The following is a 21,317-nucleotide window of genomic DNA, read 5'->3' as shown; positions in this document are numbered from 1 at the left end:
TCTGGAGCTGCCGCTTGCACGCAAACAGAAACCGCTGACGGTGGACTTGAAGTGCCCTCTCATGAAGTCTCACATGGTTTTACACTAACACTAACACCTCCCAATGGAGGTTATTGGAGGCTCTTTCAGGGTATTTCCTATATGGGGATATCCTGCATCATGTATACAGCAAGGCGTGCACAATACAGACAAGGAGCTTGGACGGCGGCCGACTCATGAAATACTTTTCAACTGTTTATTAAATGCCTTTTACCAATTTCGTAAATGTTGTCTTCTTTTTTCATTAATTCAAAGTCCCTTTTATAATTACACTCTTTATTGTTTTACAAATATTAAGTTATCAACGAAAAATAACTTAGAAAATTATCATTCAACAAAAAATAATACATTTATGACAAGATGCATATCGCTATGAATTGGTATCCCCAAATTATAAGTTATCTGGAACAAAATGCATGCGCCAACATCTTGTCTGCAGCAACATCACATGTGCCAGTACACCTGCCATAGATGATCAGTTGTTCTGAACAGTCACAGCAAACGGTAAACACCTGATTGGTCAGATGCAGTGCAGTAGGATGGAATGCATTTTGACAGTTACGAGGACGTTACACATGAATAACACAATACAAGACACACACATAACAGACAAACCAACTGGGAAATAAGATGACATCCACACATTTGCTTTGGGGTTGGGAATTAAATTAAATACAACAAAACTATGGATCTGTCCAACCACTAATGATACTCCAGTATAATGATTGATTCATGACATTTAAACTGAATAGATGGATGATATGATAGTGATTTTTGAAATGACAATACAACAGCTGTACAGTACACTGACATGGTCTCTGCCACTGAGGGGAGGACAAGAGGAGGGGGGTTAACAGGAGCAGCATTGATTATTTGTCCATGTTGTGTTTTGATTGGGTTAGTCTATACTTATTCCACTCTGTCTTCAGTCTTTTGATTGGCTTAGCCCGCTATCACTTAGTTCCATTAGTGTTAATAGGTAGGGAGTCGACACTTCATCTCTGATGCAGCTGTCCTCTGGCCCTTTTCATTTAATCTTCTTCAAGGTGCCACTGAGGAGGATTCATTTGATTAAAATATTGCAGTCCACATTTTTACACTGTAAGAAAGGTAGTATGGTACAGGGGATGGAAGGACATGACATAACCAAACTGTCTGGTACCGATACAATTTGTAAAGGGTTAGTAAAATAAAATGCAGTTACATGTTCTTTCTGAACCAAGCACTGGAAGTCCAAATTATTTATTTTCACTCATTTTCTTCTTAAATGACCAGATTCCATACATTTGCAATCAACACATAATAGATTGAATCAGGTATTTTATCAGTTTAGGAATCCCAGTTTAAATGATAGAGAGCTCAGTTACCAATCCTGTCCATGTTCATGTCACTGGTGTTCCTATAGTTTCTATCTATCAAACCTAATCCTGTGAATCCACTCTCAGGGAGTGAAGACAGTGCAGATCCAGACTCTCTGAGCTGATGTGGTGGGACTCATGCTGCTGTGCACGCTCTCTTCGTGCATGCTTCTGGTTCTGGCCCTGGCTCTACTCTGGTCTCCTCTGGTGCTTTCCATTCAAACCAGTGGAAACGGCAGTCCGTCGCAAAAGGGAAAGGGTGTATTGCAGTCTCTCCCTGTTTGTTAAAAAATCAAAACAAAGTCTTTGTCTTTCGTGGTCTCCGCTGTTTTCTTCATTTGCAGACACTGACCCACTCTGTTATCCTGCACTCTTCACACACCACATAGCAGCACCAGTGGAACTTGCAGTTGCAGCGCTCGCTGCGTGTCTGCTGTAAGATGTTGTGGCCTCTGCCACAGCAAAGACTCTCACAGTTGTCCATCCCAGGGCTGGTCTTGTTACAGATCCGTCCCTGTGTCCCTGCCGCGTCCGAGCCCAAATCCCGCTCGCAGAAGTCGGGTGACTTCTCAAAGTAGACCAGCTCGTTGATGTTGGCCCGGCGCCGGTGTGGGTGGTGGTGATGGTTGTGGTGGTTGTGGTGGTTCTGGTGGTTCTGGTGGCTGTTGTGGTGGTTCTGGTGGTCCAGCTGACCAGTGTTCCGGTTGTGGGCTTTGATGAGCGCGGCGATTTGGAAGCGTTCCTTGAGCAGCGAACCCACCGCCCGGAACTCTGGGGTTACCTGCCAACAGGTCTTCAGCTGGCAGCTGCCCGACGTACCATGGCACTTGCACTTCCTCCTCATGTGATCCATCACCACCTGGGAGGAGGGGAAAGGGAAAGAGAGATGAAGAGAGGCAGATAAAGAGAGGGCGGGCATGTGAAAAACATCAGCCAAATGGAACTGTTAGTCCCCAAGAAATGCGGTGCTGCTGGGGGTGGGGTTTATCCACAATGGATTCAAGACTGTATTCCCAAAGGGAATAGCATCCTCATTTCCCTCACAGACTCAGACACTCATGTTAAAGGTGGACAGAGAGACATGCAGGCATGTCCTTAGCATGTATTGTAGTCACATGGTGGTCTTGTATCACTGTTTCGGATGTTTGAACATGGAGGAATAGACCAGTAGAGACATGGGCCTCTTTCGGTAAAATGCCAAGTTGAAGTCCCTGTTGAGGATGTCCCTCCCACACTCTGGGAGACCTCCCTGTTCTCTCCACAATACACTCGTCTGTCAGCCTGAGTTATAAACTTTTAGATCCAATTACCGCCAGGAACAGGGGGCCACCCAGAGCACTGACAGATGCTCCTACAGACGCCCCTATCAACAGGCGCAGGCGCGGGCACAAACACACACCTCAGGGCCAGCAGTCCCACACACAGCACTCTGGCTCTCCTTTTTCTGACTCTCCCCTCCAAAAATAATAGAAATTCTAAAGATGTGATCTATTTTTTTTCCTGTCCAAGGATAGCTTGTTTGAGCTAAGTGGGCCCACTTCTACAAGACAACCCACGTACTTCTACAATAAAGAAGGAAAAACAAGGGTTTAATCTCTGCTTTCAGAAAAACGTCATCAGAATTTAACCGTGTCTTGAACAGAACCCGTGTCCTATGTTGGAGCTGATGGCTCCAGTCTTTCACTCACCCACTGTTCTAATATAAAGGTCCTTTTGAACAAATGCCAAAGGCAGATCCTCAGAGGTGAAGTGAATGATGAATTGTTAAAGGCTTGGTTTGCGTGCAGTGGGTCTCCTTTTAAGGGTCTGCCGTGGGTGTTCCCACTGAAGAGCGGGAAAGTGCTCTCTCTCTCTCTTTCTCTCTCTCTCTCTCTCTCTCTCTCTCTCTCTCTCTCTCTCTCTCTCTCTCTCTCTCTCTCTCTCTGTCTCTCTCTCTCTTTCTCTCTCTCCCCCCCTCTCTCTCTCTCTCATCCTCCCTCTCTCTCTCCCCTCCCCTGCTCATTCTGTCCTCCGTCTGTGAATGAATGGATATGGTAAGGAGTGATAAATGGGACCACTTGACTCATCCGTTAGGAATGACGGGTAAAGGAAAACAACCCTCTTGAATTGACGGAAGAGTCCAAACTTGACATCAATTGATCAGAGGCTCAACAGACCACCGGTGCAAACCTGAAGAGAAGCCCTCATGCCTTCTATTAATCTTAGTCTCTACATCAGGGTTTAGTCCGTATGGCTTTACACAAAGGACACCCTGTCATTATTTCATCGTAACCCACTTTAAACACTTTAAGATACAAACCAAACTCTGCATTATAATTGTATCCGTACTGCTCTGGTTTTCATGATGTGCTGCGATTAAATATAGAGCTGTTTCAAGAGAAGGGACGTGGTTGTTACTGTGCAATGAGAGATGTCAGAGGTAGGTACCCTCCTGAGGTCTGGGCATATTTGTTCCGTGACAGATATGGAAGGTTGGATAAGTAGGGGAATTTTCAAACCCAGGAGGTTGAAAACCTCCGCTGTCACAGAGCAGGAAACAGGAGCTGTCTGCTCTTGCCATAAGTGGCCCAGTCAATCTGACATAAAGAAAGAGCGTTTCGTCCGTGGTCTGATGGGAGATTGTGGCGTCTGACACTGTTCCTTTTCCTCCTCGTTGTTTTCCTAGGGTGCACCTGGGGGCATGACCGGCATGGATGTGCCTGTGGCACAAGCAGAGGAAATGTGTGTGCGCTTGTGTGACTGTTAGAGAAAGAAAAGAGAGAGAGAGAGAGAGAGATCGAAACGGAGAGAGATTGAAAAAAGATCAAGATCAAGGAAAAGAAAGACAAGAGACAGGAGACAAGAGCTCCAGACTAGACTAGCTCTCTAGTCTGACAATAGACGCTGATATGGCTGTGATTTATTGGCTGTTCTGGAAGCGGAACTGGGCTTTGCTTTAAACGCCATCTGAGGCCTGAGGCCCTACAGGCCATTGGGGATGTCAGTTTGGGGGGAGTGAAGGAGGGGTGGGGAGTGGTGGTAGATGTAATGCTAAGCGTACTGATAACAGATATTTGTTTGTGCCCTATGCTATAGCGGAACTGGGCACTGTTATACAAGTACACCAACAGGGCCCGTCTTTATAGGAATAGAGATATGCGTCTTGTCTGGGTTAGCCTTTCTCAATGAACAGTTTGTAACATAGGTCTGACACATTTGCTTAATTTGAGTAAAGGAGGAAAAAAACTTGTTTTAAGGTAATTGCCCCCAAATTCATTGGTAGACCACTGTTGGAAACACACATCTGGCCTGTTTTAATTGGAGAAGAGTGAGACAGACCCTTCTATAAAGTAGGAACCAGCTGAGATCAAAAAAGACATATTGGAGGCAGATTAGGACCACAACCTGTACTAGGCATTGCATGTGTAGTAGAGGTGGTTTGAAACTACAATATGATTTACTGATAATTTCCTCTCTGAAACTCACCAGTTTTTATTGTATCGTTATACCGAGTGAGACATATATTTCTCCTCAAACCACAAGAAGCGTGTTTCTTTTTGGTCTCATGGGAGATGCTTTGTATTAACCATGGAAGGCTTGGGTCTGATTCCTTGTCACTCACACCAGAGCTTCAACTACAGTGGAGTCTGCATTAACTCTTACAACTCAGTCCAGATAGGCTAGACTACATGCAGCATTGCTCTGTTCAAAGTCATGCACCAGCAGCCATTAACGAGACGCAAAAGACGCTATTTCAAAGATCACAAACAAAACCCACGGAGGCACTTAAAGAGTCACAGCATCACTTCAATCAAACAGCCCATCAAAGAACAGTTATACAGGGACACGCAATAACTGACACAGAACAATCATGTATTCAGAGGGAAACAAATAGACCAAACTGCAACCATCTCTAACTGCACCATAACCACCATGTGCAAAAGTATTACTCTCGGTTAATTGTACACAACATCCACAGCTCTCATTTGGGCCCTCTAATAAAACGTTATTACGACCATAAGCACTTCCACCTGCTGTGCCTTTTACAGTGCAGAGCATTTGTTGTGGTTCGGAGTCTGTCTGAACCGGGGCCAAAAGGCTAGAACAGATTAAATAGCATCTAACGTCAAAGCTGTACTCTCAGACCCCGAGGAATGCTTCATCCCCCTCCAATGATGTGAAATGCTCTCAATGAGAAGGGCCACCAATGTGTCAATAGATCAGACCAGGAGACTGTTAGATGTTATATTACACACAAGCAGTTCCCATCTATATCCATTGTGATATAGAGCCTGTATATTATCTCATCCTAGTTTACGCCACACCTACCACTAAGATACAGGTGTGAGGAGAGAGACCTGCTTAAAGTGAGTTTGTGTTAGTGGGTTAGTTGTGTTGGGAAATGAACTTTCTGAGTTGTTGCTTATCTTGGCATTCATACAAGGTAATATATGATATATTAGTTGATGGTGACTGTTTGTTCTAGAGTGTATACTGTAGTTTCAATAGCCAGGTTCCAATGAAATGCTGTTGAAGGAATTTACGACTCAAGTAACAGAAAAAAGTATTGACATTGACAGCTATTGTAAACAATGAGACAGAATCAATGAAACTTAAATTATGTTCAGAACTTAAACACTGCTAACCCTGATGACAAACTATGAGGCTGCTAAACAAGTATTATATGTTTTTTAGAGGAAATTGTAAAAACAAGATGGATTTTTTGGGGGGAGAAATCAATACTATTTTCTGGAAGACATCTCTTTCCCTTATAAACTTGTCTGAAAATCTATATTTTTTAAGTAGGGGAAGGAAGGGCAAATCTCTTTCTACTTTGCGTCGTGTTTGATGTCTAAAATCTTTTTCAGGGTTTAAACATCTGTTTCCAAACAGCCAGCAGCCACTAATTAGAGCTTTTAACAAGACTGAACGTCGTGAGAACCTGAGGGTGGGCATGAGGCGACATGTATACCCTACTAAAACCACCACATTCCTGCACAAAACACAGCTTCCTAGGATGGAGGGGAGGAGGAGGATAAGAAGGAGGAGGGTTAGAGGCCTCACCTGTCAAGTGTTTTCTGTTTGATTCTGGGGGGCTGGTAGAGGTAAGGGGCTCTTTGCTGTGTTTGAAGTCCTCAAGGCGCAAGCCTTTTGTATAGCAGCGTCTAACTGAGTAATACTCCTGGCTATCTGTGATGTGTGCAGCCTTTGCTATATTACATTTCCACACAGCCATTGTTTTCCTAAGCTTTAGTCTCATTAGTGAGGTGATATACGGCCTGTGCTGTGACAACTTTGGCGGCCCTGAGCACGTGCAACCTGATCTCAGAGAGACCAGCAGCAGGCCAAGGCTTTGAACCAATATACAGTCACTAGGCTTGATCAATTCAGCGCAGAAACACAAGTGGAGCTCAATAGTATTTATTTACAAGACTGAGGTATTGATGTTTGTGATTTCATAAAAGATGGGAAGCAAATGGTTATATATTTGAACTGTCCTCAATAGATCATTTAAACCACCATCAAGTGCCACATGCACATGATGGTTGTTTGATATCAAGATGCCTTTGAAGCTATATTATAGTTCAGCATTCTCATAATGCAGAACTGCAGCCTGTGGTTGAGGAAGCACAGTAGCTACTAAATAAACTTGTAATGGTAGTTTTTGCTTCAACTCCTGCCTCTGTTGTAAGTTTTGGTTTCCTTGTATCTTCTTGAGAATCAAGTCTTGACAGAATTGAGACATGTCCCAGTAGTTAATAGGTTTATAACACACAATTACTCCTTTGTTGCCAAATGGGGCTCTTGGCAAAAACACAGGTGAAATGTGCCCAAACGAAGAAACTCATCTATTTAATTTCACACCAGATCTGACAGCTGTTGTAGAGTAAAAGTAACATATTTATTCTGAACCGGAATTACTGTTTAGTTAAGTTCAAATCATTAACTCACGCCTGTACTTCAAAGTAAACGATCACCAACCACATACTACTATATAAACCCACAAACAAATATGACCTTCTTCAACAATCACTCTCTCCAAAGTTATATTCTGAGTTTATTGCTAGTTTTCATCTATATGTCTAGTTCTCCTCTATGAGGGTCTGGGTCATCTAACCCATCTAAGGTCTGTGGCGGGGCTTGTCCAACCAGCTCCACATTTGTGTTTTGTCTGAATAATCAAGGAAACCAGAAGTAAACTGATGGAGCGATACACGACCAAATTACACAGGAGGAAGCGCTGAACAATGAGCAATTTACTCCTGCTTCTGTTGTGTGTGTCAAAACGCTGGGAGCAATCACTGCTTATCCATGTCATTTACATCACTGGCCACACAAGCGATAGCCCTCATGGTGAATGGAGACAGGCAGACAGGCAGGAGGATATTTCACAATCTATGGCAATGTTGGAGACTTGAAAATCTTGTTATATCGTTAACTGAAATAAGTAATTTACGTTCATGACTGGTCACATCTGCTGTCACACCCGCATCTATAAATAGACAGATTTTTCAATGAACAGGTGGGAAGTCGAGAGGGAACCAGACATTGAAACAGATGCAAGGCGTGGGATCCTATTGGCCTGAGGTGATACATCTCGTGAATACAGAGGCACAACAGACCCAACACTGGGCTTTCTACGTAGGCAAGTTGTGCTCACGGTCTAACTTACAGGAACGACTGAACTTATTTATTAACTTTCTCACTCCACCTGAAACTCCACCTGTCAACTCTCAGCTGTAGGCATACTAGTCACAGTCACATTATCCAATTAGTCCAATTCCAGAGCAACAATGACAGGGCACAGCATGAAATCAATTTCGTAAAACTGTCCAAAGAACACAAAGGGAACAATTTGCTTTCATTTAGATAATCAAGTCCACCATTTTTATATAATAATACTTAATAAGGTATACACAACACACATTGCTTATCAACGTGCATACAATTATACAGGGTTTGCTGTTATTTAATAAGAAGTTGTAAATCTTCCTGGTCTGATGGACTGTTCTGGCTGTGTTAAATCCTATAGCTATGAGACTGAGAAGTAGAGAGGCTCCCTCTAAGCTCAAAGGTAGATTAAATTGAGCATGCATAGATACAAAATGCTTGAATGGGTAAGAGCTATGGCTATGACCATAACAACCATGTAAGGAGAAAGGGGATCTGGTTAGAAAAGTGTGCCTAACTCAAAAAGACCACACACACACACACACAAACAAATGGTAAATGGACTGTATTTATATAGCGCTTTTCTACCTTAGCGGTACTCGAAGCGCTTTCAATTCTTTGCCTCTCAATCACCCGTTCACAATCAAACTCAAACACTGATGGCGGCGGAACTGCCGTGCACGGGGCTAGCCTGCCCATCGGGAGTGTTCAGAGTCTTGCTCAAGGACACTTCAGCGAATGGCCTGGAGGAGTCAGGGAACGTACTGCCTATCTTGTGTTTAACAGACGGCCCTCTCCCCCTGAGCCACAGCCACACACACACATAGACACACAGACACACAGTCACACACATGGCCACTCTCAGCAAGCCGACTCCTCTCACCTGCCTGCCAACTCTGTTGTTGTGCAGCCTCATCCTGGCATGGATGTCCTTGTATGTCTCACGGGCATCCAGGAAATCGCGTGAGAATTTCTCTCCAAAGTCCACATCAGGGCTACAGCCACCCCACTCCCAGGAGTCCTGGGGTCCGGGGAGGTCCGCGGGGAAGTGCTCCATGACGCCGTGAACCATGCCTTTCCCCCTGTGGAAGGCCTCCTGCTCCAGACGACTCAGCTTGATCCGGAACGCTTCCTCGTCCCCGCGCCTCTTCTCGTCACAGCCGCAGGCCTTCAGCTTGCCCATGGAGCAGGCGTTCGCCACGGCATGGACCACCCCCGCGGCCGCGATGGCGTAAGCAAACGCACTCTCTCGGAAACCTGCGGACCAGTGGTGGAGAAAGGGTGATTGGGTTGGTCTCTATAGTCTGTGTTCTGCTTAGTTTATACTGTTGCTCATTATTGGCGGGATAAGACTGATTGCTGAAGAACCACATGCAAGTACATACGCACACTTACATACAGGACATACTGTAGCCTTGTAAAAGAGGTAGACACAGGAACATCTGGGACAATAGCAATTAGGGGGGCAATGTGTCTCATGGGAGAGTTGAATGTGAGCGGCCACCCTCCTGACACACAGATCTGATAGTGATTATAGGCCAGTGATCCTACTGTCTGTCTGCCATGTTTATCTACCACTTCTCATCTGTTTGCTTGCCTGCCTGCCTTCTTGTCTGCCTGTCCTCAACTGTAATGTCCTGCTACCCTGCAAGCCCACTTGAGCCACCCTGTCTGCCAGTGCCAGCCTTCCTGCCTACCTGCCCTCTGCCAGCCCCCTACTTGCCCCCTACCTGCCCCTGGCTGCCCCCTGCCTGCCCCCTACCTGCCCCCTGCCTGCCAGCCTGCCCGCCTACCAGCCTCCCTGCCTGCCTGTGTGTCGACCTGCTGAAGACATGAAGCGCCCCTGTTAATCCTCTTTTAAGCTTCCCCCTTTAAGGAGGCCCTCCAACATGTTTACCATCAACCTGGCTAGCTAGCTACCGTTGGCAGTCGTTTGATCTGCTGTGGCTATAATCACACGCAGTGCTGCCTACTGCCTCACAGCTCTAATCATCCCAGTATGGCTGCTACCTCTGGACAGCTGTAACAGAGGAGGTTTGGTGAGGCATGCTGGTCTGATGAGTAGTCTTGCCGGACAAATTAAAGCTGGTTCTGTTTCGGCTTGGGCTTTGCAGAGTAAGCAAATCTTTGAAGTCCTCTTTACAAGACGTGGGTTTGAAACAGCCGGCAAGTTTTAATTAGTGACAGTGTCCACGTTGAACAAGGTGGCTGTGACCTTGTGTTAGCCATCTGAAAAGACAGCGTTGACTGCAGATTGGGGCTTGTTTCTCTAGACTACGGAACATGGCTCGATCTCACCTCTGTCACCTCTGTAGCCCACCTTGTATGAAGTATGAATAACTCATAGATAAATAACACTCTATTGGTCCTGATGTGGGAAAAATCAGCTCAATGACCTTGACTTATACCTGGTCACTGAATCAACAAGCACCTGGAATTTGAAGTGTCAAATAATATCATTTGGCTGGTGCTCAAACTGACCATCGCAAACACACACCCGCACTGATACTCTCTTCACGTCTATGTCACACTTACTCTTATACACATCCCATACACACTCTGGTACTTTTTTTTTATCCCCATCTTGCCATGATTCCATTGGGGACAGATGGCACTTAGATGCAGCCCAGAGACACATACATGAAAATGCTGTTTTAGATTTCTTCCCTAGCAGGCGGGAGCCCTGGAACAAATCAATCTAACAAATAATTTACAGTGAGAGGCACGCCCGGATGAACTGATGGCAGAAGAAGTGGGAAAATGAATTAAAGATTAAAGAAAACTGTCACTTTGTGTTACAGAAACCAACTAAACAGGTTTATGCTTTTGCCACTGAGAGTTGGGAAAGTGCTGAGAGCAAATTCACAGCACTTGCACTGGCAGAGAGTAAAAGCATTAGGCCAGCCCCGGGAAGGCTTGGGCACTTCAAGTGTCTCAATGGCTTTTTTAAGCCTAGTTTTAATTCAACCTAACGTGGATACAGGGTCCCATAAAACCTGTCAGAATGAATCAACAAATAAATAAATGTTTGATGAAAAGAGGACGTGACATCAGTTTCCTGTAGTAAAATTAGATACCAAAACAAACAACTAGACTAGGGAATGCATGTCACGAGCAATCCGTAAAAGATATTCATGAAAAGTAAATAAGACTTAACCTGTATTAATTTCATAATGACCACTTGCCAAAGTCCTATTTAAACAAAGAATAACACAGGCTATTAATCAAACCGACTAAACGCAGTTTTGCAATAAGTGTTTACAGATTTCAGATTAAGTTCAATAACACATGTTTGATATACAGTATTACGGTCTCGCCTCAACTGATTGTTAATAGTTTCTATGCCTGGGGACTAACATCCCCAGCTCTATGTGAATGCCAGAAAACCAGCCTTCTAATAATGATAACAGCTTACAATGAGTCAGAGCAGACGAAGAGCTGGTCTGACCATGTGGTGTACTAAGTGTATATTAGTTCAGTCATTGAGAACAAATATTCCTTTCTTGATGATTAATCCTAGATTCATTTTCAAAAAGCTTTTAAAATAAGCAATGACAGTATGTCACCAAGATGTTGGTTATTTTCTTGAAGTTTCTTAGACCTTTTCAAGGGTGATAATAATACTTTAATAATTGCTTCAAGTTCAGAGTACATTTTCAGGTTGCAAATGGTTACTAGTGTCTCTTGCAGTTCCCAGGTGTATTTATTCAACATAATTAGTGCTCTCTAACTTATTTAAATTACCACATTTCGAGGATAGTTTACACAGTCTATGAACGAAGTTGATCCACTTCTGTTATATATCATACGCGTTATTTGACAGGGTGTGTAGTGGTACGCAGTACCAACCTCTTTTAAAGACCACACTGTCATAGGGGATCTTGTTCCGGGTCTCCAGACTGGAGCAGTTCCAGCGGTGCCCTCTGAACTGGTGCTGACACTCGTGGATGGCAATTTGAATGCCCTGGATGGCCGAGGCCGTCACGTCTGGGTTCCGCATGCACACCTCCAACTGTCGCCGGTTGAGACCAGGGAGGGTTAGACACACGGTGTTTGCGTTCAATATGGGGTCAATATTGGGGATCTTCAAACCTAAGATCTCATTGGAGTCTACCCTGAAACACAGAGAGGAATTGGGTGTTAAATATAGTTCAAGCTATCAAGTCTGTCATGGTAAAACATGGTTGTACTTATTTGGACAATCGGATGATACTTGAGGAGAGACACTTGTTTTAGTTGTCACAGTGTCACGTAATCTTAGGGTAGGACTGTCCGCAGAAAAAAAGGTCAAAGATAATTGGTGTAGCCCAAACCATCTCTTGATAAAGTCAGCCTAAGTCTGAGTCAAAGACTTGGTCTAACAGTGGAGACTAAAGCTTTGCCAGGCCTTGGATCGACTCCCATCACCGTTACTTGTGTTCCACACCTCTAACACCGGTCTAGTCTCAGCTAAGAAACAGACTCCAGATTGTGGCTTTAAGCAAGGTATGTCTAGCAACTGAGGAATGATTGATGCCCCTGTAGAAATCAATTATGAGTACTGGGCTACAGTAGCTATTGAAGTGACAGAAACCTGGTGTTTGGTACACTTTGGAGAGTTTAGATAGTGTAAATACAACACTATTATAAATCACAGATGATGGACCAGGTGGGGTGCACGTAAGAAGTGTAATTCCAAATACTTTGCTTAGGTTAAACTGCTTAATGTACATGAAGATGTATAGTATTGGATTTTGTTGGACAAACAAATAAAGTATTAAACTACCCATTGTCATTATATTACATCTATTTCTTGACATTTGTCTAAATATTTCTAATGTAGGCAATTCAATTAAATTGTATTAGAAAATAAATACTATAGAATGAAAATCAAGTGCATAAAATAATCAAATTCCATGAACCTTACATCTGTAGCTAATTTCAAACTAGACCTCAATGCATTATGGAAGTTGGCTCAACCAAACTTTATCTTGTATTTTAACTTTGCTTTATTGTAATAAGCAATGGATAATATCCTTTTTGGTGAGATTAACAATGTAAAACCAAAGACAATACTTTTTAAATAGCCTAACTTTTTATACAAGTTAGAAGGAGTTAGTGTTGTTATTCCAAGTGATTAATTGCAATTGACTCTAGGCTATATGGAGTAGGTCTGCAATTCTGATCACAAGCTAACATTCACATACAGAATCCCTTGTGCATGTTTCCACTTTGATTCAAGCTACAGTACATGTTCTGACAGATGATAATGTGATGTTTCTTCTACAACACAGTCTCCATAAAACAACAACTGCATCCGACAAACACTTTCAGGCATTCAATAGGACAACATGAAATGTTTCATAATTATACATAAAATAAAAGTTGAATAAAAACAATACGCCTCTAATATAAATGATCAAATATCGATTTTACATTCTTCACAGTGCAGACACAAAGTTGATAAGTGAATGAGTGAATGAGTAAATTCAAACAAATAGCCAAGTGCAGTAGTGACAGTTCCCAGAAATAAACGTGAACATTAATTGTTAACAACCGTTGAAGTGTCAGACAAAGTTTTGAGGGATCCACCATTATTCAAAATTAATTCTAAAGTATACCAATCAAGAGTAGCATCACTGGCAGCTCACCTTTCATCGAAAAGAAACATGACCACCACGATGCACATCAGACGAGTGATTGAAAATTCCATTATGATCGCTTTTTGACGCCACATAGCCTAACTGAGAAGGAGTGCTTGAAAGAAGTTAAATATTCCTTCTAAAATGCGAGCGCTTTTTTGTGTGGTCCAAGTTCGTGCGGCGCGCTTTTGAGATGACAGGTCCAATTCAGATTAAGTGCGGATCAAATTTAAGATCTGATACTAGCCAAATCGCCATACGAGTTGAGGGCAAGTTGCTAGTGGAACGACAAAGTTAAGCTGCGGGATATAAACTTACTGAATCAAGAGATCTAAGTTGGCAGAAATGTCTGAACACTCATATATGCTATCTTACAGTACATCTGCACATTGTCCAACAGCTCCGCCAAGATATTTGCATAGAAATACATCCGAAAGCGATGAGTGTACCAACAGCAGCGCACTATCTCGAGTCTCGAGTCTTGACTAGTGTGATGTTTTGCTTATGCTGATAGCATTCTAAACTACAGCACTTACTTACTTTGCCAGCCCACTTCTACGTCACTGGATGGAGTAGAGGAGCAGTAAGGTCAAGTGTTTTATGTTGAGAAAGAGATCTCCCAGATAGCATGTCCTCACTTCAGGCTACAAAGCAGCAGAAAGATTTTTAGTGATGATGATGATGATGATGATGATGATGATGATAATAATGCAGGATAGTTAAAATGTATATTAATTAACATACATAAACTTTTAACTTCACAAACGGTAAACCATTTCCATAAATGTTGTGCAATATCATCAAGCAGTAAGCAACCAATTTAAGGCATGATATTAACTATGATGTCCTGTTCACTAAACCCATTATAGGATGGTTTTCATTAAAGGTTGATTTTTTCTTAAATTTTAATGAGGTTGAAGGTATAATGATTGAAATCTACAAAAAAGCTTTACCACTTTTAAGCTCATGGCAGGAAGTATATACGAGGGCCCATTGGTCTAGTCTTTTTGGGGCCACGACAGTCATAAACCACAGAGTACCATTACCTTGTGAATCGCAACCCAGTGTCTATGACTCTGTTACAACCCTACACTCCAAATCCCATCAGACACATTGTGCTGGATGTCTATATTTCCTCCCCGAGAACTAACGGCAAGATGTTGATGCAAGCGGGAGAAAAACAGAAAAATATGTCTCCCCATCTGGTGCGGCTGGAGCCACTGCCAGGAGATCTGTGGTAAATACACACACACACACACAAACACACACACACACACACACATGCACAAACACACTCTTTTAATAATTTGAATTTGCTCACTGGAGTATCTGTTTGATTAACTTGATCATGAGTGCTGTGGGAACATTACAGTTAGTCCCAAATCAACCCTTGCCTCGATGTCCAGAGACCTTGACTTGGCAGTTCTGTTCACAGTCCCATTATGTGAAGGTCTCTTCCAGTGGAAGACGTGCCTTTGACCAGATGGATAGTTTGCTGCCTCAGTGTCGTTCCAGCCAGGCTCGTAGGATGTATGCTACTTCAGGAAATGAAACATATATTTTCTATGTCCTCCTGTCCCTGGACCAGAGCACCTTTGATTTCAGTCTGCAGTAAATCTGAAGGCAACAATGTGAGCTGACTTTATAAATGTCACAGAGGGGAAAAAAGAACTTAAGCTTCCTGATTTCTGGCCTTTTTCATTCAGATACAAAAACATGCTGCATTATGTTGGAATATTTTCTTTATACAAACATCCAACAAAGTAGAAACTCTAGTATTTTTCCATGTGTGTCCTCTTCAAACTTCAACTGACTTTGTTATTCTCCAAACTTCAGTAGTCCTTCAGATGTTTATGTGTCTGATTAAGAATTTACGACAGGTCTTTGTTAAAGAGAAACTGTAGTTTGCGTAAGACTTGGCATCTAGAGAAGACAATTCCCATGAAGTACAAGCTTAGACAGTACTGTTTCTCAGATAGCAAGACGAATGTCATGGTAACTCCCACTATAAAATAGACATCTCTAACATATAAAGCCACACAAATGTGCTATTACTTCCGTGAATAGAAAGGAATTTATGGATTTTTTGAAAGGAATTTATGGACACATCACGGATGAAGTTACATTGTTATAATGTATTGCCATTACGTCAGGTTGAAGGCCCATTGAACTGCCAGTAATTAAGTTTGTACTGCGTTACTACTGAGACACCAAGAGTGATGTTATCTCAACTCTCATTGTCAGACTGATAAACGTGTCTATAACATACTGTACACACAGTGACTAGCCAAGGCAAATATGTGTACCATATGTCTGCACTCAACTCACACTTGAATTTACATATACCCATAACTGTAAAATACCCCTCCAGTTCAATAACACGGACTAATGCCCACCCTATCCGCACATTACCTCCAACCTGTCAGCTGACACTCTGCTCAGACCTAAGTTCAGGTCAAGTTCGTGTTTCATGGAGAGTTTTGACGGGAGTAGAAAGCGGCAGAGCAGAGGTTAGCCAATTACAAGCCTCTCCTCCGAGGAACTATTTTTGGTTTTTCTAACGCGCAAATACCTGAGTGATTGCAGCTGAAGGTTGAGAAACCACTCAGGAAGGAGCACAGGACAATGTGTAGAAGCAGAACAGAGGAGAAGAAAGCCAGGGTCCAATTATAGGAGCATGCCCAAATAATGACGGGGTCTCGAGGAACAATCTTTAACTACAATGGATGTTTATCATTCAGGCAGCACTGTTGAAATTAGAGAAAGCTGCTGTGCACTTTCCAAGATCCAGCCTCAGAGTATACAGACAGTAGATATTAACAGTAGCTTCTAGACCAGGTTGTGAAGTTCTTTGACATAAACTGAGATACTGTGGCAGTTGCTGTTTAAATTTGTTCAGATATAACTGCAATGCTCTCTTGTGCAATAACATTGTGAAATTAGTTGAGAGAGGAGCTAGACCTACAGAAATTCTTCCCCACAGAAAAATGTAATTGTTCCTACACATCACTCTGCTGAACTGCTTATGCCGGGTGGAATCTAAAGGTTGGGCCGCCCTTGTTGTTGTATCCTGAAGCTGTGTCGCAATCCTCTGGGTGGAAGCACAGTATGGTCTCAATCAATTAACCAGTGGCAACAGAAACTATCTGGGGGATGAGAGGAACTTTATTCTGGACGTTCTTAACGGCACACAGAAGGGACACAAATCTGACGCCTGGGGGGGGGGGGATCTTCAACTTCATGTGATTTTTTTTAACAATGGGCGGTGCTTGGTTTTGTTTTCGTTCGTGGTGAGAGGAAAAGAGAGAACGAGACGGAGAGGAAGACAGAGGTAGAGAGACAGAGAGAGACGGAGACAGAGAGACACATACAAAAAGAGAGAGAGAGAGACATACAAAAAGAGAGAGAGAGACATACAAAGAGAGAGAGAGAGAGAACGAGGGAGAGAAAGACTGAAATATAGAGAAAGATACAGAAAGAGAGATAGACTGTCTAAGCTGATGTCTAGAATAGTACTCTATCGCGGGTGGACATGCTTGAGGCTATGAAGTCCCCATGTGGCTCTGTTGGTATGTGCATGGCATACAGTCGGGGGCGTTGTCCATGTCATTCGACGGCAAAGCTTGGCCTTGCAAATCAAATGCAGGGGCTAAACCACCTCGGCTCCAAATACAGTGTTGTAACGTGACTGTTAGGCCACTTTCGCGATGAGGCATCCTCTTTGGATACAATGCTAGTAAGGACTCACTGTATCCAGGGGACAATGTGATCCAGCTTTTTGCGGAACTGAAGACAACGCCTCTGTACAGCTCTGTGTACCCTCTATCCAGCTGAGAGTGGTCGGGGCCCATGGTTGGCTATCACACCCCAGTGGAAGACTAGGATGTGAGAGTACTCTGTTCACTAAAACGAGAGATGATGAGACTACAGCTGGGCCTTGGGGAGCACAGTTGTGAAAACTGAAGCTCCCCCTACTGGACAGTACAGAAACATAAAAAAGCATTTGTCTGATGTGTCAGATGGTGTGTTATCGGTACAGTTGAGAAGTTTCACAATGCAGAAATTGCTCTGTTAGTCTGTGTAAGAGTAATGATGCTGTTTTCGGGAATTTCACAGTTAGCGTAGCTAACTCCAGTAAAATCCTGTCATCATGTTTTATTGACCTAAACCCTACAGGCTTGGCTATGAAAAGAAGTAGAATACTCCAGGTATTCAATAGCGTTGCAGGTAAAGCCTGCATGATCCAAATTTCAGAGACAAATATTGTTTAGTTCATTGTGTATTTATGTATGTGAAGCACATTGTTGTGTACTTATGTGAAGCACATTGAATTACCACGGTGTATGAATTATGCTATATAAATTAACTTGCCTTGCCTTGTGACTCTAAAGCCTCATCTCTGCCTCATGCCCAGGAAGGTGCTTGTGGTTTGAGCTGAGTGGTATTTTTCTTTTGTAGGAGGGTGGGGGGTCCTTCTGGGTTGCTGTTACATGTAACCTGTTGTACTAGCTCTCTCATGCACCCTGAAATGCTATGCAAGGAAATCAGACCATTGCTTATTTTCTTTACCGCTTAACTTATTCCTGGGTATCCCTAATTGAGCGCAATTACACCATGCATGCATGGCTTCAGTTGTTGTTTTGTAAGAACATCTGTATGTGTGTGTGTGTGTGTGAGTGGGTGGGTGTGTGGGTGTGTGTGCGTGGTGTGTGTGCAGTTAGAGCTATTTAAGTGTGTGTGTGTGTATGTGTGTGTGTGTGTGTGTGTGTGTGTTTGTGGCGTTATGCCATGTAACAATCAGCAAGTCAATAATTTTGGCATCTTCTGCTTTTGGCATAGAGATCCAGATATGTGTTGGTCATTTCAAAAGTGCAATTCCTGCCTCTTCTCAGTGATTCTCGTGTTTTAGAGACCACAGGCAGTCTGTGTTTCCGTGACTCATCCAATAACATCTTGGTTATCACCACAGCGATCACAACAAAAACAAGGACTGGCACTCATACCGGTAACGGCAAGCATTAACCAGGAACCAGGTAGAGAGAGAGAGAGAGAGAGAGAGAGAGAGAGAGAGAGAGAGAGAGAGAGAGAGAGAGAGAGAGAGGAGAGAGAGAGAGAGAGAGAGAGAGAGAGAGAGAGAGAGAGAGAGAGAGAGAGAGAGAGAGAGAGAGAGAGAGAGAGAGACAGAGAGAGAGATAAAGATCTCAAGAGGAAATTAGTGAGAGTAGGCATCCTTGTGGAAGGCACTGAGTGGAGTTGGAGTGCTCTGAGGACACAGAGATGAAGATTAGAATGAGGGAGAAGCCGCAGGTTTAGAATTGATGACCATTGGGGCCACCATGGCTGAGAGTAGACTGTCTACAGCTGAACAGGCAATGTCCTCCTAGATAGCATTGATACGACAATAAATCATAACAATTGAAAAAAGAGAAGATAACTGAATATATCTGAATACAGCTGAACTTGGCCAATCTGTAGAGTTGGTGGATGGTCCTTTTACCCAAGAGCTAAGGGAAGTCCTTTACCAAGTGTTGACATTCTTAAGCTCTGAAGTGCTAACCAGGAGCCTTTGTTTTGTGATATGTTCTATTTCCATGTGTGGACTGTGAAGCATAATGCTGGGAACAAAACAACAACATCCTGTTCAAACATCGCCATCTTGTGTTTGAAAGGAAGTAGTGTAGTCAGAGCTGCATCACCACACCTGACAGGCCTTCATCAGTATCATTTTATCTCTGTTCATACCTTTGACTAACTTAAATGAATAGCATTAAATGTTATTGAAATGCAGTGCATTGCCTGCTTGAATGGTGCTCCGTGTAGCCTCATTTCTCATCATCCTGCACTTGTACATTACACGGATCATAATAAACACTCAATACGTTTCAGTAACAAGTTTCCTGTCAGGGAATACCGGCATTGAGCACACCACAAACAACGGCTGTTTATTGACTCAGACCTGGAGAGAGCAGAGCAGCGCTGTTTTCCTTCATGCAGTCACTGGGCCACATCAACACAGGACAGCAGGTCTCTCAACCACCCACTGGTTAGGCAGCAATGTTTTCACAGGGAAGGATAACAATGAAGATATCTTCATTTACCGGCAGAGTGCTCATCTGTACACTCATTTACAACGGATGTTACTTAAGTCGAAGCGTTTTTCAACTGATAGTGATCGCAAAGTACACGTTTCTGTGGTGAGCCAACTTTGATACAGGTCAGGTCGTTTAGTTCCAAGCCGGTTGGCCTCCGAGAAGGAAGACAAGTCCCTTTGTCATCCCCAAGCAAAGAAATACAGGATCACAGTCTGCGCCAGGTGGGTTAGCATCGGTGTAGGTAATCATCCTCTTGTAAATCTATGGTCACGAGCCGTGCTGGGTGGGCTGGGGGAGAGAGAGTCGTGGCCACGCAGACGAGAGCTGAACCTCCACCTCCAACCTTGTCTTTCATAAATACCACTGTCTCATTCTCCAAACACACTCAGCATTCCCTGCTAGAATGGTGGTCTAGGAGCTTTCTGTGGTTTATAATTAAAGTCGTTACCATCAGATAAAGCCCCACACATAGTTTGGGAACAGATTTACTCTGAGTAAGCAACAACTCAGAGAAGATTGATAGAGTATTGCAGAAGTGCACTGCGCTGTAGGGACATTATAGTGTCAGGTTACCTGAAGCAGTTTTCTCTCTCTTTCTAGCCCTCACCCCCCACCCTTTATCTGTGTCTTTGTTCTTGCAGTTCTAATACTAGCAGTCTGACAACAAAAACAAATATGTTATTGATCAAAAGACACATTAAGAGGACATTTAAGAGGTTCTGAATGCATTCTGCTTTTCAGAACGGATTCAGTTGACATGCTGCATGTTTCGATATAGAATGAATGTATCCAGCCAGAGAGAAACGCCACTAGATAACAGATGATCAGTCAGATCACTAAACACACATGAACCATTCTGGAATTCAAAGGGACCTGCAGAGTACCGTGAGTCTGATCAACTGTCTTAATCCTGACAGGCCTTAATTAATGCTCCATGGGTGCGTATGTGTGTGTGCATACCTGCATGTCTGTGTGTTTAACAGTCAGCAGGCAGAGACAGACATCACTGGGACACACAGCATACCTCAGACACTGCTCAGAGGGACACATGTGGAAAAGTACAACACCTCTCTGTTCAAATCCTGCAGAGAGAGAGAGTCAGACTTACAGACAGACAGCCACGTTAACACCAGAGCTTCTATAAATCTATCCTCTGTCTGGTGTAGTTCATATGGTCACATGTCTACAGCCTCCCTGCATACCCTTTTTGACAGTCTGCCTGCCGGTTTGTCTGCCTCCCAGCCTGCCTACCTGCCTAACTAACTACCTACCTACCTACCTCCCTCGATCCCTCCCTCCCTGCCTACCTTCCTACCTCCCTGTCTACTTACCTCCCTCCCTACCTACCTTCCTACCTCCCTGCCTACCTCCCTGCCTACCTTCCTACCTCCCTTCCTACGTCCCTGCCTACCTCCCTGCCTACCTTCCTGCCTCCCTGCTTACCTTCCTGCCTTCCTGCCTACCTACCTCCCTGCCTACCTTCCTACCTCCCTGTCTACTTACCTCCCTCCCTGCCTACCTTCCTACCTCCCTGCCCACCTCCCTGTCTACCTACC

General features: G+C 43.5%; 1 protein-coding gene across 1 annotated transcript; it reads right to left on the bottom strand.

Moving 5' to 3' along the window:
- Positions 1-221: 221 nt before the first annotated feature.
- wnt10a (wingless-type MMTV integration site family, member 10a) lies at positions 222-14,155 on the bottom strand. The gene is made up of 4 exons (XM_047047543.1): positions 13,679-14,155; positions 11,898-12,163; positions 8,932-9,305; positions 222-2,256 (listed from the first exon to the last, which is right to left on the bottom strand). The coding sequence occupies exons 1-4, from the start codon at positions 13,762-13,764 to the stop codon at positions 1,732-1,734; spliced, it is 1,251 nt and encodes a 416-aa protein (XP_046903499.1). The 5' UTR covers positions 13,765-14,155; the 3' UTR covers positions 222-1,731.
- Between the last annotated feature and the right edge of the window lie 7,162 nt (positions 14,156-21,317).

Source organism: Hypomesus transpacificus, chromosome 23 (assembly GCF_021917145.1).
Source record: "Hypomesus transpacificus isolate Combined female chromosome 23, fHypTra1, whole genome shotgun sequence".
Taxonomy (NCBI): Eukaryota; Metazoa; Chordata; class Actinopteri; order Osmeriformes; family Osmeridae; genus Hypomesus; species Hypomesus transpacificus.
This window is presented reverse-complemented; position numbering and strand designations above follow the sequence as displayed.